Source organism: Podarcis pityusensis (assembly GCF_964106645.2).
Source record: "Podarcis pityusensis genome assembly, chromosome: 17".
Taxonomy (NCBI): Eukaryota; Metazoa; Chordata; class Lepidosauria; order Squamata; family Lacertidae; genus Podarcis; species Podarcis pityusensis.
The window spans coordinates 30,095,909-30,114,820 of NC_138042.1; the positions used below are offsets into that span (position 1 = coordinate 30,095,909).

The 18,912-nt window shown below is 44.7% G+C and overlaps 1 protein-coding gene across 6 annotated transcripts in view; it reads left to right on the plus strand.

Moving 5' to 3' along the window:
- The window catches only part of PSD3 (pleckstrin and Sec7 domain containing 3), a 158,915-nt gene that overhangs the window by 38,645 nt on the left and 101,358 nt on the right, over positions 1 to 18,912 (plus strand). For 3 of the 6 annotated variants that reach the window (XM_080986707.1, XM_080986705.1, XM_080986706.1), the window contains 2 exons: positions 17,251 to 17,463; positions 17,594 to 17,674. In XM_080986707.1, the coding sequence (XP_080842833.1) occupies positions 17,251 to 17,463; positions 17,594 to 17,674 (294 nt within the window). Of the gene's footprint in view, positions 1 to 2,623; positions 2,707 to 7,803; positions 8,026 to 16,270; positions 16,573 to 17,250; positions 17,464 to 17,593; positions 17,675 to 18,912 lie in introns of those variants that run through there. The other 3 variants (XM_080986709.1, XM_080986710.1, XM_080986708.1) reach the window with 3 other exon arrangements.

Genomic DNA, 18,912 nt, shown 5'->3' on the forward strand with positions numbered 1-18,912 from the left:
GGCAGGCTGTGTGAGAAAAGAGACCACTTCCCTTTTTGGTGCCTTGCTACTCTTGTGTAACGATATACCGTTCCTCACACGTTTAAATCCTCAGATATATGCTAATTTATCTCAGGTAAACCCAGGGGAGAGGATTTCAAGCCCCCTTCAGCCAGGAGAGTTGTCCTCAAAAACAAATGAAGAAAATGGCCTCAGTCAGAGGGAGCCCTCTCTGAACTTAAGTCACAATATCTCAATATCTGCCTGCTCTCCATGGAAGCCAGTAATCCGATAAAGGTTTATGTCTTTGTGGCCTGTCCTGTTATGGTGCTGATGGCTGACTCCCGTTGACCACCGTTTATCAGGGTTTCTGCATCTGGAACCAGTACCAAGTGGCGAAGTAATGTTCTTACTCCTGCTAACTCCAACCCACCTGCTTCCCAGTTTCTCTCATTCTCCTCAGGAAAGACAGCAGCCACTGTAAGGAGAATGAGAGAAGCGGTTTGGGACGCAGACAGGCACATGAATGAGCTCAGGTGCCCAATCCCAGGGAACAGCAGGTAGAGCTCGTGTGTGTGTGTGTGTGTGTGTGTGTGTGTCTGCCTCCCTGTCTGTTTCCTCACAGGGGCCATTGTGTTTTCCTGAGGAAAAAAACAAGTCAGTCAGTCAGTTGCATGCATGAGCTCAGAGGCCCAGGTATGGAGCACAGCTGTAAGAGCATCATGGCGTCCTTCAGAAATATGCTCCAGTTGCTGCACTCTGTGACTGGGCCTCCAAGCTCGTGTGTGTTTCTACACGCCTTCCATTCTTTTAGGGAATAGTAGGAACAGCTGCAGAGCAAAACCCAGGCAACATCAAGGCAGGGTTGGCACCCTTCCTTCTGCTCACAACCTGGCCCCTATGATCTTGGGTCAGGTGGTCTCTCTTTCCCACCTTTATTATGTCCCAGTTGCAAAGGAATCTCCTCCACTATATCCCTCCTATTCCTACATATGGCACAAATCAGCTCACAGCGTCTGCTAGACCCTTCTCCACCTGGTAACGTATAACCAACCCCTCTGTGCCACTATTTTTGGTATTCAGCTTGCCATTAGCAGGGAGCTCACAGAGGGAGATAAAAGGTTTGATTCTCCCCATCCTTGGTCCCACATATAAGACCTGAACCCTGAGAAAAGACAACCCTAGTCTACATAAAAAGGTTTTGCTACTTAGGCTTAGCTGATCAAATTTATTTTCTGCCTTTCTTCCAGGGACCTTAGGGCAACATACATAGGGCTACCCCACTCCAGAATTACCAGTCTTAGATGGTAAAATAGGCTGAGAATGATTTGCCCAAGGCTGCCTAGTGAGCTTGGTGGCTTAGTGGAGACTGAAGACTGCTTTTGTGAGAACAGACTTTGGCTAGCTGCTGCCGACTGACCAGCAATGGCCAGCAGGTACCGTATTTTTTGCTCTATAAGACTCACTTTTTCCCTCCTAAAAAGTAAGGGGAAATGTGTGTGCGTCTTATGGAGTGAATGCAGGCTGCGTAGCTATCCCAGAAGCCAGAACAGCAAGAGGGATCGCTGCTTTCACTGCGCAGCGATCCCTCTTGTTGTTCTGGCTTCTGAGATTCAGAATTTTTTTTTTTCTTGTTTTCCTCCTCCAAAAACTAGGTGCGTCTTATGGTCTGGTGCATCTTATAGAGCGAAAAATACGGTAATTGTTTTTCCGAGTTGCTTCATTGCTTCCAACAGAAGCAACGCAGAAGATAGCACATCTTCTCCTTGAAGACATCATCTTAAATCTTGTGTGTGTTTATAGGTCCGGAGAGGGGCCAGACACAGAACTCGAAGCCTGCACCAGGCCACGAAACTACTACGTATTTAGTAAATCCAGTACTGATAGTGCCCTCTTCATTGACCCATTTCTGCTGTCCTTGAGTGACCTTCATGTATTTGATCTAGGTAAGGAACATAGGAAGTTTCCTTATACAAGAATCGTCTGTCCTCTCTGGCCGCGGAGTTCAGGCAGGGGTCTATCCCAGCCTTACCTGGAGATGCCAGGGAATGCAAATTATGACGTTTGACTCCCATCCGTTTAGAAATATTTTTTAACTTTAACATGGACTTGAAGCGTCAAAACAGGTTGGTAAGCATGTCTGATAGCTAGTGGATGTACAGAGGACCAGATTGGAGAAACCAGCTGGTCCTTTGAAAGCCAAGATATGAGCAAGAGGACCAGAGCTCAGCAGGAAATGGATTTTCGGTCTCAATACTGAAGAATCTGTCAGAAGGGAGATGCAATCCCTTTGTATCCTTTTTTTTTTTTAAGATGCCAGGTAGATTTTAGATCAGAGGCCAGTTGCCTGTGTGTGTGTGTGGGGGGGGGGGGTCGTTTATGAAGCTCTGACGGCCGTGGTGCAAAGCAGAGCCAGGCTCTAAATGTTGGTTAGAGATCAGCTGATCGACAGGAGGGGTGATGTGTGGCAGTAATGTTATCCAATCCTTTAAATGAATGAGCAGAAGGGGACCAACCTTTTTCTCCATGCGGTTCAGCTGTTAGGGGGCTGAGTTTCAGGGAGAGGGGGGCTTGAGAGGCGAAGCCGCTCTGTGAAAGTGAGTCACATGGCTTTGAAATTAAAAAGACTGATTAGTAGCTTGTGGGCTAAGGAGTCCCTATGGGCTCCTTTGTGTCTGGGTGTTTCTCTCCGCCTGGCCTATCAGCTGCTGACCTTGGCTACGTTCAGTAAGTCTGTGCCCAAACTCTGCATGGCTTCAGTGTACTTGCTGTGACATTGGGGTGGGGTGGGGGAAGCAGTGTTCTTTTGATCGCAAGGTGGGAGAGGCATGCCTGGGAGAGAGAGAGGCCTTGGCTGCTCTGAAATCAGTTAGCATGCATGTTTTATGTAGGATCTTGGCTGAGTTTCCCCTAAAGGGCGAGGTTGTTTTTGAAAAGGGGAACTCTCTCTTAAACATAGTTCGGTTACTATGTGATCTCACTTCCAAATAAGGTGCAGCATCCAACAAAAGAGTTGGGAGCTAAAGAGAGAGAGAACCTGCTATTTCTGGAAGGATATTTCCACTCTTGTGTTTCTGTTTTGTTTTGTTTTGCCTTGGAGTTCGATAGCTAGCATTTGAAGAGACAGGGCAGCTATTGCAGGAGGTTTAGCCATCGCCAGCTTCGGCTCATTGAATGGATATGAGCCAGCTTTTTATAGGATGCACAGATAAGATATAGATACACACACGCGCCCCCCCCCTCAGCAAATTGATCCAGATCTGCTCCTATGGTTGCCATCCCAGAAATGAAAAAGGGAGGGGGCAGGGGAATGAATGATGTCTGTGGTGTTTAGAGGCCACTTAGGGGTATAAAAAGGGGAATTTGGGCCTTGTCTCACCACCAGCACAGACACATGATATTTTGCACCCTCTTCTCTTTAATTAAGATAGGATTAAAGTCTACTTGGAATGTCTTCTGTTCAAGCCTCACTGGAAGGAAGCCTGTCTGTGGCTAGTACAACAGTTGTATATCTTGTTTTTTTTAAAAAACAGCTTTGAGACCTACATGGTTTAAAGCAGGATACATTAAAAAAATAAAAATAACGACACATATGCAATTAATTCAGTATCTCTTCTGAGCCTCAGAGCAAGACTGTTTTACCTTAGGGCAATTCCATTGTTCTGCACATGTTTCCTATCTATTAAGAATGCAATAAGAGTCCCACTGCATCAAACCAGGATCCATCTAGTCTAGCAGCCTCTGTGACAGCTGCAGGGCAATCTGACTTTGGGAAACTGACAAGCAGGGCATGAAATCAACAACCCCTCTCCTGTTCTTTGGCTCCAGCAGCTGGTACTTGGAGGTATCCAAACTCTGAAGTATGTGTATTAGGAGGTGGGGCTCTGTGTGTGTACGTACGTACATGTACTTACATGGCGTTATAGGCACCTAGGAGCAGAGGATATGGAGATGTGTATGTGTATGTACACAAGCAGGATGTGAAAGTGGTGTAGGAGGTGACAAACTGAGACCTAATTTCTCGCTGGTTATTGTTTTGCGTCCTAGCTCAGATGAAATAGGCAACTTTTTCATGCACACACTTAAATAAAATGGCCATTACATTGAATGAAGTGACAACTTTTGATGTAGCCTGGGAGTACAGCACGTGTTGCAGGGTAGGAAGGCAGACAGAAGAACTTGCCTTATTCAGAGTTAGAATGATGGCCTGCACCTGTTCCACTGGTCTTCAGTTCGTGGGTCAAGACTCACTACAGGGTCACAACCTGACCTAAGGTGGTTTACAACACAGCAGCGGCACTACCACCCCACGTATATTTGGTGAACTATTAAAATATGGGTACCCAAATGCACATTTGAGTTAAAGGTGAGCCCCAGGTCTGAAATGGTTGATACCTCAGGTTACATATGCTTCAGGTTACAGACTCCGCTAACCCAGAAATAGTGCTTCAGGTTAAGAACTTTGCTTCAGGATGAGAACAGAAATCGCAGAGCGGCGGTGCGGCGGCAGCAGGAGGCCCCATTAGCTAAAGTGGTGCTTCAGGTTAAGAACAGTTTCAGGTAAAGAACGGACCTCCGGAACGAATTAAGTACTTAACCTGAGGTACCACTGTACTGCTGAATCTCTTCCTGCCTTGTACCCAGTTCAACTTTGAAGGGGGAGGGAGAGGGGTTTATGCGTATGTTTCATATATTTGTTTATAAAGTACTGGTTACATGCATGATATTTTACAATGCAAGATAAACACAAAATAATATATATATATTTTAAAAATGGACTGCCTCAAGGTTCCTTCTGTTCCTTCCTAATGAGAAATGTGACGTTCTAATGTTTTATGTGGAAGAAACATAGAGGAAGGAGGGATGGAAGAGAGAAGGATAACATATACCATCCGTTAGACTTAGCAGTAGTTTTTGGATACAGGCAACATTTTTGTGGGGGTTACGTTCCAAGGCACTGCGCATTTAAGTGAAATTGTGTATATGGGTAACACCACTGGAAAAGCTTGCAAACGCCCTCTAAACTTCCTTGCTCAAACCTCAACTCTCCATAGGTTTCAAAGGTTAGTGCAAAGGATCCTGAGAGTTAATACTGTATATTCTATCTTCACAGCAACCCTGTGAGGTAGGTTAAGCTGAGGGGGATCTTGGGACCGCCACACATGCCTAACCAGTCTACCTCACAGGGTAGTTGTGAGGATGGTGGGAGTAAGAGCACAGTGCCGGCTACCTTGAGCTTCTCAAAGGAAAGGTGGGGCGTAAATAATTGGGGGCTATATAGAAGAGGCAAGGGACGCGGGTGGCGCTGTGGGTTAAACCACAGAGCCTAGGACTTGCCGATCAGAAGGTTGGCGGTTCGAATCTCTGCGGCGGGGTGAGCTCCCGTTGCTCGGTTCCTGCTCCTGCCAACCTAGCAGTTCGAAAGCATGTGAAAGTGCAAGTAGATAAATAGGAACCGCTCCGGCGGGAAGATAAACGGCGTTTCTTTTTTTTATATATATAAGATATTTATTAGGATTTTTTAAAAAAATATTACAATACAAAATGAAAAAGAAAAAAAAATACAAAATAAAAATGATTAAAAACACTCAGATTTTCCATTGCTTATTTTTCTTTAGCTTGTTTCCCGGACCTCCTCATACCTCCCTTTTTTGTATTCCAGTTCAGTTTGTTGGTTCAGCAAATCCTTACCCTCTTTATTTATCCTATTCTTTGGTCTTAAAATAGTAACGTTAGATTTTTACCTCTTAACAACCCCTTTTTCATATTCCCTTAAAGCACTACAGCTAGAAACCACTTAATTTCTATCCAACATCGTTCTAACATTCATTAATTTTACAATATTTCTGTAGATAATCTTTGAACTTCTTCCAATCTTCTTCCACCGACTCTTCTTCCTGGTCTCGGATTCTGCCAGTCATTTCTGCCAGTTCCATACAGTCCATCAGCTTCATCTGCCATTCTTCCAGAGTGGGTAGATCTTGTGTCTTCCAATACTTTGCAATGAGTATTCTTGCTGCTGTTGTAGCATACATAAAAAAGGTTCTATCCTTCTTTGGCACCAATTGACCGACTATGCCCAGGAGAAAGGCCTCTGGTTTCTTCAAGAAGGTATATTTAAATATCTTTTTCAGTTCATTATATATCATTTCCCAGAAAGCCTTAATCCTTGGGCACGTCCACCAAAGGTGAAAGAATGTACCTTCAGTTTCTTTACATTTCCAACATTTATTATCGGGCAAATGATAAATTTTTGCAAGCTTGACTGGGGTCATGTACCACCTGTAAATCATTTTCATAATATTCTCTCTTAGGGCATTACATGCCGTAAACTTCATACCTGTGGTCCATACCTGTTCCCAGTCAGCCATCATTATGTTATGACCAACATCTTGTGCCCATTTAATCATAGCAGATTTCACCGTTTCATCCTGAGTATTCCATTTCAACAGCAAGTTATAAATCTTTGACAAAATCTTAGTTTTGAGTTCTAATAGTTCTGTTTCTAATTTTGATTTTTCCACCTGGAAACCAATTTTCTTATCCAGATTATATGCCTCCATTATCTGATAATAATGAAGCCAATCTCGCACTTTGTTTTTTAATTTCTCAAAACTCTGCAATTTCAGTCTATCTCCATCTTGTTCCAAAATTTCCCAATATTTCGGCCATTTGGCCTCCATATTGAGCTTTTTCAGAGCTTTTGCTTCCATCGGTGACAGCCACCTTGGGTAAACGGCGTTTCTGTGCGCTGCTCTGGTTCGCCAGAAGCGGCTTAGTCATGCTGGCCACATGACCCAGAAGCTGTACGCCGGCTCCCTTGGCCAATAAAGCGAGATGAGCACCGCAACCCCAGAGTCAGCCACGACTGGACCTAATGGTCAGGGGTCCCTTTACCGTTTTATATAGAAGAGGCAGATTTTAAGATGGGTTTTCAAAGAACAGTGAGCTGTAGTACCATTGGAGGAAGGGAGATTTGGGGTGAAGAGACAGGAAGGGAGAATTGATAGAGTTGTTTGAGAGCAGGTGAGAACAGAAAATAGCTCGGGCTTTTAACTGACAAAAATAGAAATATTAATAGTATCTATAACAAGGGAGTGAAAAGGTGGGAAAACTGCTCCAGCTTTGCAGAATCCCAGTACCTTTCAATCTCTGCAGCATAGCTCTTTTCATCTGTCTTTTAGTGAGACGCTAGTCAGACTGGTGCATGCAGGCTCAGAATTTAACAGCGTGGCTTCTCTGATCCATTAGTTAGGTCTGTCAGTAAAAAAAAAAAGAAAAATGCCACAACCCTTTGCATTCTTGCTAGTTAACTCTGCTGTTCTCAGCTGTCTACCTAGAGTGATAGCTGCAGTCACTTGCACTGAAATTCAGGGTTCTCCTTTCTCCTCTCCCTTCCAAACTTAGTGTGACCACTAGGAACCAGTATTCAAGCTGTTTGGCGGCGTAGCTGATAAAGAAGCTGATTTGCAAAGTGGAAAGGTTAGTTTGCTGGAGCTGCTAGTGTTTTGTTTTTTTAAAAAAGAGTTATGCAGCCGGCAAGCATGAGACGTTTATATTCAATTACGCCCCCCCTCCGGGAGAAAACACCACCACCTATTTGAAAAGGAATTGTAAATGCTGTATTTTTGGAGCAGCTGTTTCTCTCCTCTAGAGGACAGAATTTAATCCAGAAGCAATTGTAGAAATAGCTGGAGCTACTCTTTTGTTCTGGTCTCCAAATGGTTAAAGGGAATGTTAAGTGGGGGGGGGGGGTCAGGGGTGACTTCATTGTATATTGTTCTTGTTTGAAGCAGGTCTGTTGGAGGGATGTTATGTTAGGGAACTAGGAAGAAGGGGAAGGAAGTCCTTAAATTTGTTTTAAGTTTTAATTCCTGCTCTCCAAGGGATGCATAAAAGCAGAAACTTGTGTATGATGTGTGTTTATTCCTCTTTCTGAAGCATGAGAAGGTATCGGTGGAGAGAAAAGAATTGCTGAGCAGATAGAATGCACTGATAACACGTTTGTCAAGGGCATAGTTACCGGCTGACCATTTTCCAAGCCAGGTAATTAGATATTTTCCTGCTTCTTTTTCAGTTAACTGTGATTTAGCAGGGGGAAAAATGCAATTTTACTCTGAGAATCAGCCTAAGACATGCTGCTTTTGAAAATCAAGTTTGTGAGTATAAAGTCAAGAACGGTGTCTATATCTAGCAATGCATTAACAATGCATTGTGAGATAATTAAAATGTTATTCTCCCTGCACCAATTAAGGTTTCATTTCTAAATCCGCTTGCTAGGGAGTAAGCACCATTGGAGATAGTGTGACTTAACCACTTTGAGGTTGAATATAAATCCTTGTGTTTATATGCAGTTAATTAAGATGAATCATTAGGGATTAGTGAAGCTACCAAGGCCCATAATTACTTTCTACTATTTACCTGGGCCTAAGATGCCAGGAATTCTCCTTTTAGCTGAACTCCGATAGCCTGCTGATAGATTTCAGTAAGCTTGACCCTGCCATTCTATTCATCATTATTGCCCTGCCAATTGTAAATTAAATCAGACCTTAAATTCTTCTTCTTACAATTACCTTGTTTTTCTTATAATTCAGAGAAATGCACAATGTATACATGATGAAGTTCTTGCACATATAGACACAATTCCACTTTGAGAAGTGTGGTGCAAATGGTACAGAGGCTGTTCATTTAAACAAGAATTTGTTTCACACATGATTCTATCAAACCTTTCAAAAATTAGATTTTAAGGAGCAGCAAACTGTCATTATCAGTAAAATATCAAACAAACTGCCCATTGTGGCAAGGGTTGTGTTTATTGGTTTAATCCTGCTTTCATGCATGGGATAGCCTTGATCCTCTTATCACAGTTATCCTATAAAGTTAGGCTTTGCGTCCACTAATCTAGACACCCACTAAGGTGCTTGAGTGTGTGGCTGGACACTTAATAGATGTACCTGGATGAAACAGAGTACCTGCAACTCTGGGCAGGTCACAACAAAATATTAAAAACACAATAAAACCTCAAACATTAAAAACTTCCCTGTACAGGGCTACCTTCAGATGTCTTCTAAAAGTCATATAGTTCTTTGTTTGACATCTGATGGGAGGGTGTTCCACAGGGCGGGCGCCACTACCGAGAAGGCTCTCTGCCTGGTTCCCTCTAACTTCACTTCTTGCAGTGAGGGAACCACCAGAAATATAAATAGGTAATCTGCACATTAATTAGGGATTTTCTCCTGTTTTACTTGCTGGCTGCTAATTGAAACCAGCGCTTTAAAATGTTTAAGTATATATATTTGTCAGAGAGAAAGCGGAGGAAGGGAGGAGGATGTTGGTGTAGTGAGTCCATGATTCTCTTGGGCTACAGCAAAGCAGACAGACCTCAGATGTGTGCCAGCAAACCTTAGTATGACTTGACAGAGTCAGTTAAGTGCTGTGGGAAATAAGTATGTTAGTATCAAATTTTATTTCAGTCACAGACCAGCATAAGATAAAACATATGGATAAACTGAACACATAAGGCTTAAAAGAGGTAAGGAATAAAAACTAGTAATTAAAAGGTGATTATATTGTACATATTTAAAAAGATAGAAACAGAGACAAACAGTTAAAAGCGACTATAAGGGAGGGAGCGTGAAGGTCTTACATTTGGGGCCTAGTTTGTGTTAAATAATGAAGGGACCCCAAGAGGCGCCGCTTATCCCAATTGTCTCTTCTCAGTGCAGGTAATTCTGTGTCTCATCAGGTTCAGTGTCCGAATTACCTAAGTTAGCATTTAAAATATTGCAATACAGGTAAGAATTTATATTGGCAACATTATTTAAACGTGCACCCTAAAAGCAAACTCATTGCCTATAAGAGTGTAGTGCAGGGGTCCTCAAACTTTTTCAGCAGGGGGCCGGTACACGGTCCCTCAGACCTTGTGGGGGGCCGGACTATATTTTTTGGGGGGGAAACGGCAGCGGAGGGATGACAAGCCATGCGTGAAAGAATGCGAGAGGGAAAGAATGCGCATGCTGGCGATCCATGCAGCGATTCCCGGACCGTTCGCAGGCCGGATTTAGAAGGCAATTGGGCCTGATCCAGCCTGCGGGCCTTAGTTTGCCGACCTATAGTGTAGTGTACCAACAATTCTAAATAAAACAAACAAACGCGCCCCAGCTACCAATATGCTGGAAACACAGCAGTAAGGAGTTAAGGGTCGGTCTGTCTGTCCACCTCAAATTTAGCCTGCTTTTTCCTGCAGCAGCATACAGTAGGCGACGTTTGAGCCTTACAAACAACCCTTTGAGGTAGGTTTGCTTAGCCTGAGACACAGACACTTCACCATAGCAACTCACCTTGCTTCCTGTTAGACTTGAGGCTTTTCAGCTGTTGATGGGAATGCTTTGTAAGCCAGAATGCGTAAGTTATTTTAAAGGAAACCTATAACTGTTCCTTTGCAGTGTGGTGAGTTCAGCAGGTTGGTGCGGTTCTTTCTCTCGCCCTCTCCGTCCCCTCCTTGTCATTGTCTTTTTGGCAGATTTCCACTGTGTGAGTGAGTGAGTGAATGGCACAGAAGTTCTGTTCATAGGCTGATAGGCGCAGGGCGACTTTGCAGCATTATTCTGGAGTTGTGTGTGGGAGCAGCTGGGTCACTCCTATCACAGAAGCGTGAGCTTCCTCAAAGCATACCTTTTGAAGGCCATTTTCGTGTAGGACTTCAAAGTGCAGCATCGAATGGTGTGTAAGCCAGGTTAACGCAGGGTAATGCAATTTATCAAATACTGAGAGTGGGGATTTGTTTACCGTCTTGATTCTTTTTTCAAGAGAAAAAGTTAATTAACAAGGAAGTTGTTCCTTAGCATCTGATGAATTTCCATCCTATGCAAACGCCTCCTCAGTCTGTCATGTTGATTGTCACATGCAACATTCTTACGCATATGGTGTTCTATCTGAGTGCTGCAACTGTTGGTAGGATATTTGCAACTAAAGATAAATTGCAGGGTGTGTTCTTTTAATCTTTTATATGAAACAACTTTCAAGTTCACCATTTTGAAAGCAGAACTTTATTTTTGCCATGAGATCTGTTCTGAGAATAGTCACACTGATCAGAGGCATTTAGATGTTTATCAGACCAATCCCATAAAATGAAACAATAAAAAATAAACAAAAAGAAAGAGAACTGTCCTTCATTTGGGCTCGCCCGCAGAGGCTGATGGACCCTGATAGATTCCGCCAAGCCTTGCGGGACCTTGCTCCCCCTGGCGACTCATTGACTGAGCTTGTTGAGGGCTGGAATACCCAGCTCCTGGCAGCCATCGATGAGATCGCACCTAAGCGCCCTCTGCGACCCCGCAGAAACCGGGCTCCCTGGTTTACCGAGGAGCTCCGGAAAATGAAGCGGGACCTCAGACGGCTAGAGCGAGTATGGCGGGGTGCCCGTGACGGAGCCTCAAGAACATCTTATAGGGCTTTTATGAAAACCTACGAGATGGCGGTGAAGGCTGCTAAGAAGTCTTACTTCTCGGCCTCCATTGCATCCGCTAGCTCTCGCCCGGCGCAATTATTTAGTATAATCAGGTCTTTAACGTCCCTTGAGGGACAGCCAAATTTAAATAACAATTTGACACTTAGCTGTGAGGCATTTGCGAGCTTTTTTGCGGAGAAGGTCTTGTTGCTCCGCCATGACCTCCCTGCCAATTTGGATACAATAAAGGAACTGGAGGCCCCTCGACTGTCCTCGGGTCCAGTATTGGACCACTTCGACCGGATATCCCCAGCCGATGTGGACAGACTCCTCCGAGCTGGAAAGCCCACCACCTGTCCTCTCGACCCGTGCCCATCTTGGCTGATTAGAGCGTGTCCAGACGAGGTGCGGGCCCTCCTGGGGGATATCATCAATTTGTCCCTTGGCACGGGGACATTCCCAGGGGAACTGAAGGAGGCGGTGGTGCGCCCGCTCTTAAAGAAAACATCATTAGATCCTTTAGATCTATCCAATTACCGCCCGGTTTCGAATCTTCCGTTCCTGGGTAAGGTGATTGAGAGAGCGGTTGCTGAACAGCTTGGTGGGTTTCTGGATGAAACATCGGCTCTGGATCCATTCCAGTCCGGCTTCCGCGCTGGTCATGGGACCGAGACGGCTCTGGTCGCCCTAACAGATGATCTTCGTAGACAGCTGGATCGAGGCGGGTCGGGGCTGCTGATTCTTCTAGATCTGTCAGCAGCTTTCGACATGGTCGATCACGAACTTCTGGACCACCGCCTTGCCGACGTGGGGATCCAGGGCACAGCCCTTCAATGGCTGCGCTCGTTTCTCTCTGGTCGGGGACAGAGGGTGGCGCTTGGGGGGGAATTGTCATCACGCCACTCCTTGGTGTGTGGAGTACCTCAGGGTGCGATACTCTCCCCGATGCTTTTCAACATCTTTATGCGCCCCCTCGCCCAGCTTGTTCGGAGTTTTGGGCTGGGTTGCCATCAGTATGCCGATGACACCCAACTCTATCTGTTGATGGATGGCCATCCTGACTCGGCCCCAGACACACTGACCAGATGTTTGGAAGCTGTGGCTGGATGGTTACGTGGGAGCCGGTTGAAGCTAAATCCTTCGAAGACAGAGGTCCTGTGGCTGGGACGGGGCGATATGGGATTGGGGGGGCAACTCCCATCTCTTGCGGGGGCGCAATTAGTGCCAGCACCATCCGTTAAGAGTTTGGGTGTAATCTTCGACACCTCCCTTTCCATGGAGGCGCAGATTGCAGCTATAACAAAGGCGGCATTTTTCCATCTCCGCCAAGCTAAGCAGTTGGCTCCTTACCTCTCTCGCCCTGACCTAGCCACTGTGATCCACGCGACGGTCACCTCCAGACTGGATTATTGTAACTCGCTCTACGTGGGGCTGCCCTTGAGACTGACCCAGAAACTCCAGCGGGTGCAGAATGCTGCAGCGAGACTCCTTACGGGGTCTTCGCTGCGAGATCACATTCACCCGGTGCTACACCAGCTGCACTGGCTCCCGGTGGAGTACAGGATCAGGTTTAAGGTGCTGGTTTTAACCTTTAAAGCCCTATACGGCCTAGGACCCTCGTACCTACGGGACCGCCTCTCCTGGTATGCCCCACAGAGAAACTTATGGTCTTCAAATAAAAACATCTTGAAGGTCCCAGGCCACAGAGAAGTTAGGCTGGCCTCAACTAGAGCCAGGGCTTTTTCGGCTGTGGCTCCGATTTGGTGGAACGCTCTGTCACAAGAGACCAGGGCCCTGCAGGATTTGACATCTTTCCGCAGGGCCTGCAAGACAGAGCTCTTCCACCAGGCCTTTGGCCAGGGCACAGCCTGACTCCCTCCCTCGGCAATCTTCGCGGAGCTCTGGCCCAATAGTTGCCAGTGGCCTGAATTAATTAATTTTATAATGAATGATTTTAGAGTGTTGTTTATGCTATACTTTTATACTGTTTTATTGTTGTTAGCCGCCCTGAGCCCGGCTTTGGCTGGGGAGGGCGGGATATAAATAAAATTTATTATTATTATTTATTATAACACTATGCCTTGACTGATTGTGAGGGTGCACACTTTTTGGAAGGCAAAGATGCAGAGCTAATCAGATGGTTGCAAGCTTTGACCTGGCCACTGATAAAAAATCTAGACGTCTAAAACTTTGAGGGGATCAGCAGTTGTTTTTAGTTTTTGTTCATTATTTTTTTACTGTAATTTAATTTTTTTAAAGATGCCTTTAACACTTTTTATCCAGCCTTTCCACCTAGTTTTATAACATTTATTTCAAAAGATGATGTGTCCCCAGAGCAGGCAAAAGTGAGGGAGGGGTTATGAAGGACACGTGTGTATACACATCTATGCTAGGAAGTAAATATACACATTCAGCACTGCTGGACATGTTAGCTTCCATTTATCAAAGAGTTCCATATGGGCTAGTCTTCCATATTGGTTTCTATTCACTCTGCCAAATGGGCAAAAAACTCCTTTGCTAGTCTGTTGCTTCTGTGTCTTTCTGGTTGAGTACAGAGGCGTAGAAGAACCATAGAATTGTAGGGTTGGAAGGGACCCCAGGGGTCATCTAGTCCAACCCCCACTCCATTTCTTCTCTACTCCACTCCACTCCACTCCACTCCACTCCACTCCACTCCACTGAGAAGTGGAGAGAAACAATTCTGAATTTGAATCCGCCCTTCATTCTTCCACTGGGCTGAAGAGTAAGACAAATTAGCTTTTCCATACCCACTTCAATTCTCAGGTACTCCAGCAACGAAGAAGCGAATCTGAAATCATCATATCTTCATGGGCCTTTTTGCAGCATCGCAAATAGCATCTCAGTTAGCTGAAATGCAAATCCACTCATTTATTTATTCTGTGTGGGCTGATTCCTGGGACAATGCAAATGTGTATTCTGTTATTGCTGGCCGTAATCCAAGCGCCTGGCTCCTGGCAGCAACACTGAGCGATGGCCACACAGTGCTGTTGTGGCCGCGGCAGCAACAAAGGCATGTTTTTCAGGCCGCTTTATAAGCGTTGCAGCCTGTCAGCCCATATGAACAGGTGGCAGACTTTTTTTGTTGTTATTCTTTTGCATTTGGTGCTACAAGGCACCTAGATATTTAATGCTGGCCCCTAGGAATGTGTCGGTGTGGGTTTTCTTTGGACAAGTTCTATGCATTGCTACGTCCTAGGAATTTCAAACATTTTTTCCTGGATTATAGATATAAACACAAAGGTGCCTGGTAAGTAACCAGACTCCCTAGAACTCACATCCTGCTTGTGAGCCTCCCAGAAGTATCTGTCGGACTCCTGTTAGAAATGGAAAGCTGGGTTAGATGGACTTTGGTTTGAGCCAGCAAGGCATTTCTTATATTCAGAAATACAAATTTATTCGAGGCGTTCCAGTTTCCTCATTGTGGGCTTTCCCCCTTCCTTATTTTATCATACTTGCATTCCACATTTTGCCCAAGGAGCTCAGGGTAGTGTGCCCCTTATTTATACATACAACAACCTTGTGATGTAGGTAGAGAAAACAAAGTGTGCTTTGCCCAGAAACTTGAATGCAGGCCTCGTTAAGTTCAGATCCAGTGTGCCATGCTAGAGAGTATGCTCAAAACAAAAAGGAATAGTTTAAATGATTTCCACAATGTATGTATATTTATTTGAGAATTTATAGACTGCCCTTCTAATATGTGTGCATATTTGGTGTGGCTTGCATCCAATAAAATAATGTGATTTCATGGTAAGTTCACCACAGAAAATATAGGCTGGAAGAGAAAAGTTATCACCAAACAGCAGAAGATTGGAAGGGAAAGGAGATTCCAGCTATACACCCGGAAGAACTTTCTGGCAGTAAAAGCTGTTTGATAGTGGAACAGACCCCCATGAGAGGTGATGGACTCTACTTCCTTGGAGGGTTTTTTTGGGCAGAGATTGAATGGTCACCTGTCATGTATGATCTAGTTGAGATTCCTGTGATGTAGGGGTTGAAAGGTAAAGGGACCCCTGACTGTTAGGTCCAGTCGTGGATGACTCTGGGGTTGCGTGCTCATCTTGCTCTATATGCCGAAGGAGCCGGCATTTGTCCGCAGACAGCTGCCGGGTCATGTGGCCAGCAGGACTAAGCTGCTTCTGGCGAACCAGAGCAGCACATGGAAATGCTGTTTACCTTCCCACCGGAGTGGTACCTATTTATCTACTTGCACTTTGATGTGCTTTCGAACTGCTAGGTTGGCAGGAGCAGGGACCGAGCAATGGGAGCTCACCCCATCGCAGGGATTTGAACCGTCAACCTGATCGGCAAGCCCTAGGCTCTGTGGTTTAGACCACAGCGCCACCCTTGTCGATGTAGGGGTTAGGACTAGGTTATTACAGTGGTACCTCGGGTTACATACGCTTCAGGTTACATATGCTTCAGGTTACAGACTCCGCTAACCCAGAAGTACCTCAGGTTGAGAACTTTGCTTCAGGATGAGAACAGAAATTGTGCTCCGGCAGCGTGGCAGCAGCAGGAGGCCCCATAAGCTAAAGCGGTGCTTCAGGTTAAGAACAGTTTCAGGTTAAGAACGGACCTCTGGAACGAATTAAGTACTCAACCCGAGGTACCACTGTATCCCTTCTAAATCTACAGTTCTATGATTCCAATGACTCAGCTCTTGAGTGGTCAGGTGAGCATTGCTGCCCCCCATGGTCTTGCATTGGTCTGGGTCTTTAGATGTCGCTTACACAAGCGTGTCCAAATATGTCCCACACACTATGGAACACAATTCCTTGTGAGGTAATTTCTGCAGAATGCCACCCGTCTGGAATGTCCAGTGGAACTTCCTCAAGTCATGTGGGGGTGTGCATGGCAGGCATAGATTTCAGCTATCTTGACATGGCGATGATAGAGACCTTTCCCCCTTCTCTGAACTTCCTGGTGCACACCAGTACCAATTTGGGTTTCCTATAAACTAACAAGAGGGGATCTCCTAGCTCGCCTCCCTGAAGAGAGAGCGCTGCATACTGCCCGTACATGGGCACACTGCGTGTGTGCCCAGTGCTTAATCTTTGTTTGAGAGGAATGAAAAAACATGAACAAGCCGGTGACGTGGATGGCTCTAATGGGAGATTGAACAGGTATGATAAGATCGGTGCCAAAGTTGAATAAGGGCCATGATTTGATATGACTCGCTTGCCCATAGTAGGTGCTATTAGAAAGGCCTTCGGTGGCTTCCCCATATAAATGGTTGACAAATATAACCAGAATTTGAGGAAGGACAAAGGAAGCTCAAGTGAAGAAACTGCTACCTGTGTCCTATACATGGAATTGTTTAGAATTATCTTCACTATTAATGTGTGAACTTTTTCTTCTTATTGTATTAGTTTGCTCTATGCAAAAAAAGAAAAAAGTCTCAAAGTGACATAATAATAATAATAATAATAATAATAATAATAATAATAATTTTTATTTATACCCCGCCCTCCCCAGCCAAGGCCGGGCTCAGGGCGGCTAACAAGCAATAATAAAAACAAGTTGAATGAATACAACTTAAAAACAAGATTAAAATACAACATTAAAATATTGAAACATTAAAATATTAAAATGCAGCCTCATCACAGGAGGAGAAAGGAAAAAGAAAGGGGGGAGGGAATAGAACGTGAAGAGATATTTAAAGAGTAGTGGGACAACCCTTGCTTATTGTTTGATGTAGTCTTCTTTTGCCGTTAAAAGGGATTTCTTCTTGAAAAACATTATTTTTTAAAAAAAGGATATTCACTTCCCCAGTTCCCTTAATATTCCCGTTTGTTTCATAGCAATGCAAGACTGGAATGTACAACAGCGCCTGATGCCGTAGGGGACATGGGAAGCAACGATTTCCTGGAGAAAGATGGGCACGAAAACCTGGGGCACGACTTCATCAATGGGACCACCAGCGGCAACGCGGAAGCAGCCCGGAGGCTGGCAAAGCGCCTGTATCATCTGGATCGATTCAAGCGGTCTGATGTAGCGAAGCACTTGGGGAAAAAGTAAGGATCTGGTTTCCTATCTCAAAGGGTGTTCATGTTGCATCTGCAGAATGATAAAAAAAACATGAAAAGTTCACTTTTTATTAATGTGGCTTGTTTCTTTTCCTTCTTTCTTTTCCTGCGTCTCAAGCAATGAGTTCAGCAAACTTGTCGCTGAGGAATACCTCAAGTTCTTTGATTTCACAGGCATGTCTTTGGATCACTCACTCAGGTAGGAAATCTCTGTGTCTTTTTCCTTGTGTCTCATCCACTGATAATCTTGTATGTGCCTATTTTAAGGGGTTCCTTCTCATTCTAAGGTGGGTTGGCACGATTGCCCCTGACCCACCCAGGAACAAGCCTCTTACCACTCTGACCTGGGCCTGACTTGCCTACATGCATTGAATATAATGTATAATCCTGCACACCTAGGCCTTGCTGGCCCATAATCCAGACCTGGCAAGACACCAGCATGGATTCTAGTGTTTTGCATCTATGCATGGACTATTTGTCCACCCTCTGACCTTTCCATCACTTGATTATTGGGAAGCCCCCAGGTTTGCATGCCAGGTATTGAACTTAGGGATTTGTAAATCCAGGGTGTGTTTCTTATGACTGAGCTATGATTCCTTCCCTGTGTATGGGCTTCTTACCCAAGCTGGGGCTTGGAGCAGAATGGTCAGAAAGGAGCAGGAGCTGGAATCTGGCAGACGTGATCTGTCAGTCCCTCTTAAGGCCTTTTTTAAGAAACCACAGATAGGTCTGCATTCTCTGTGCTTTGTAATTCTTGAGTGGCGAAGACTTGAAACCCATGAAACACCTTCCTGAACCCCACAAGAGCTTTATTTTTTTAAGAAAAGGAAAAAAAGAAAGAAAGGGGGAAGGGAGAGAATAATAGCAAATTTGGAAAGGCTTGCCATTGTGTGATCTAAAGACTGAGGGAAACAAGAGGTAACAAGATCTCTATGAAATCTATATAGGGAGGGGAGATGAGAGACCCTAACAGCTGTGTTACCTTAAAAAATATAGAGCTATTTGGATTAGCTGGATTTTGGAATGTGTATCTGAACAGTGTGTTCTCTCTGCTGGAAGGAAGATTTAAAGGAAGCTCAGCACCCAGCAAGTCCTAAGTGTGCGCAAGAAAGATAGGACTGCATTTGGAGAAAAAGTAATCCCATCCAGTCCTAGCCCCATCCCTCAAATGTCTGGGGTGCAAGAAGTGTAACAGTGGTTTACACGATCTCTCATTTTGTGGGGGTTGTATTGGGGTTGTTTTTTCCTTTGCCTCCCCCACCTGCCTTACTGCAACACATTTATTGAGAAGCAACACATTCTGAGGCTGGAAACAGGTAATAGCTTTTTAAAAGTGGTTTGAGAGAGATAGTACTTTCCATTGCGTTTATACATATAATTTTTCTCCCACTGTTTCCTCTGCTGAAACAGCCTCTGGGGTTTCTGGAACAATAATAA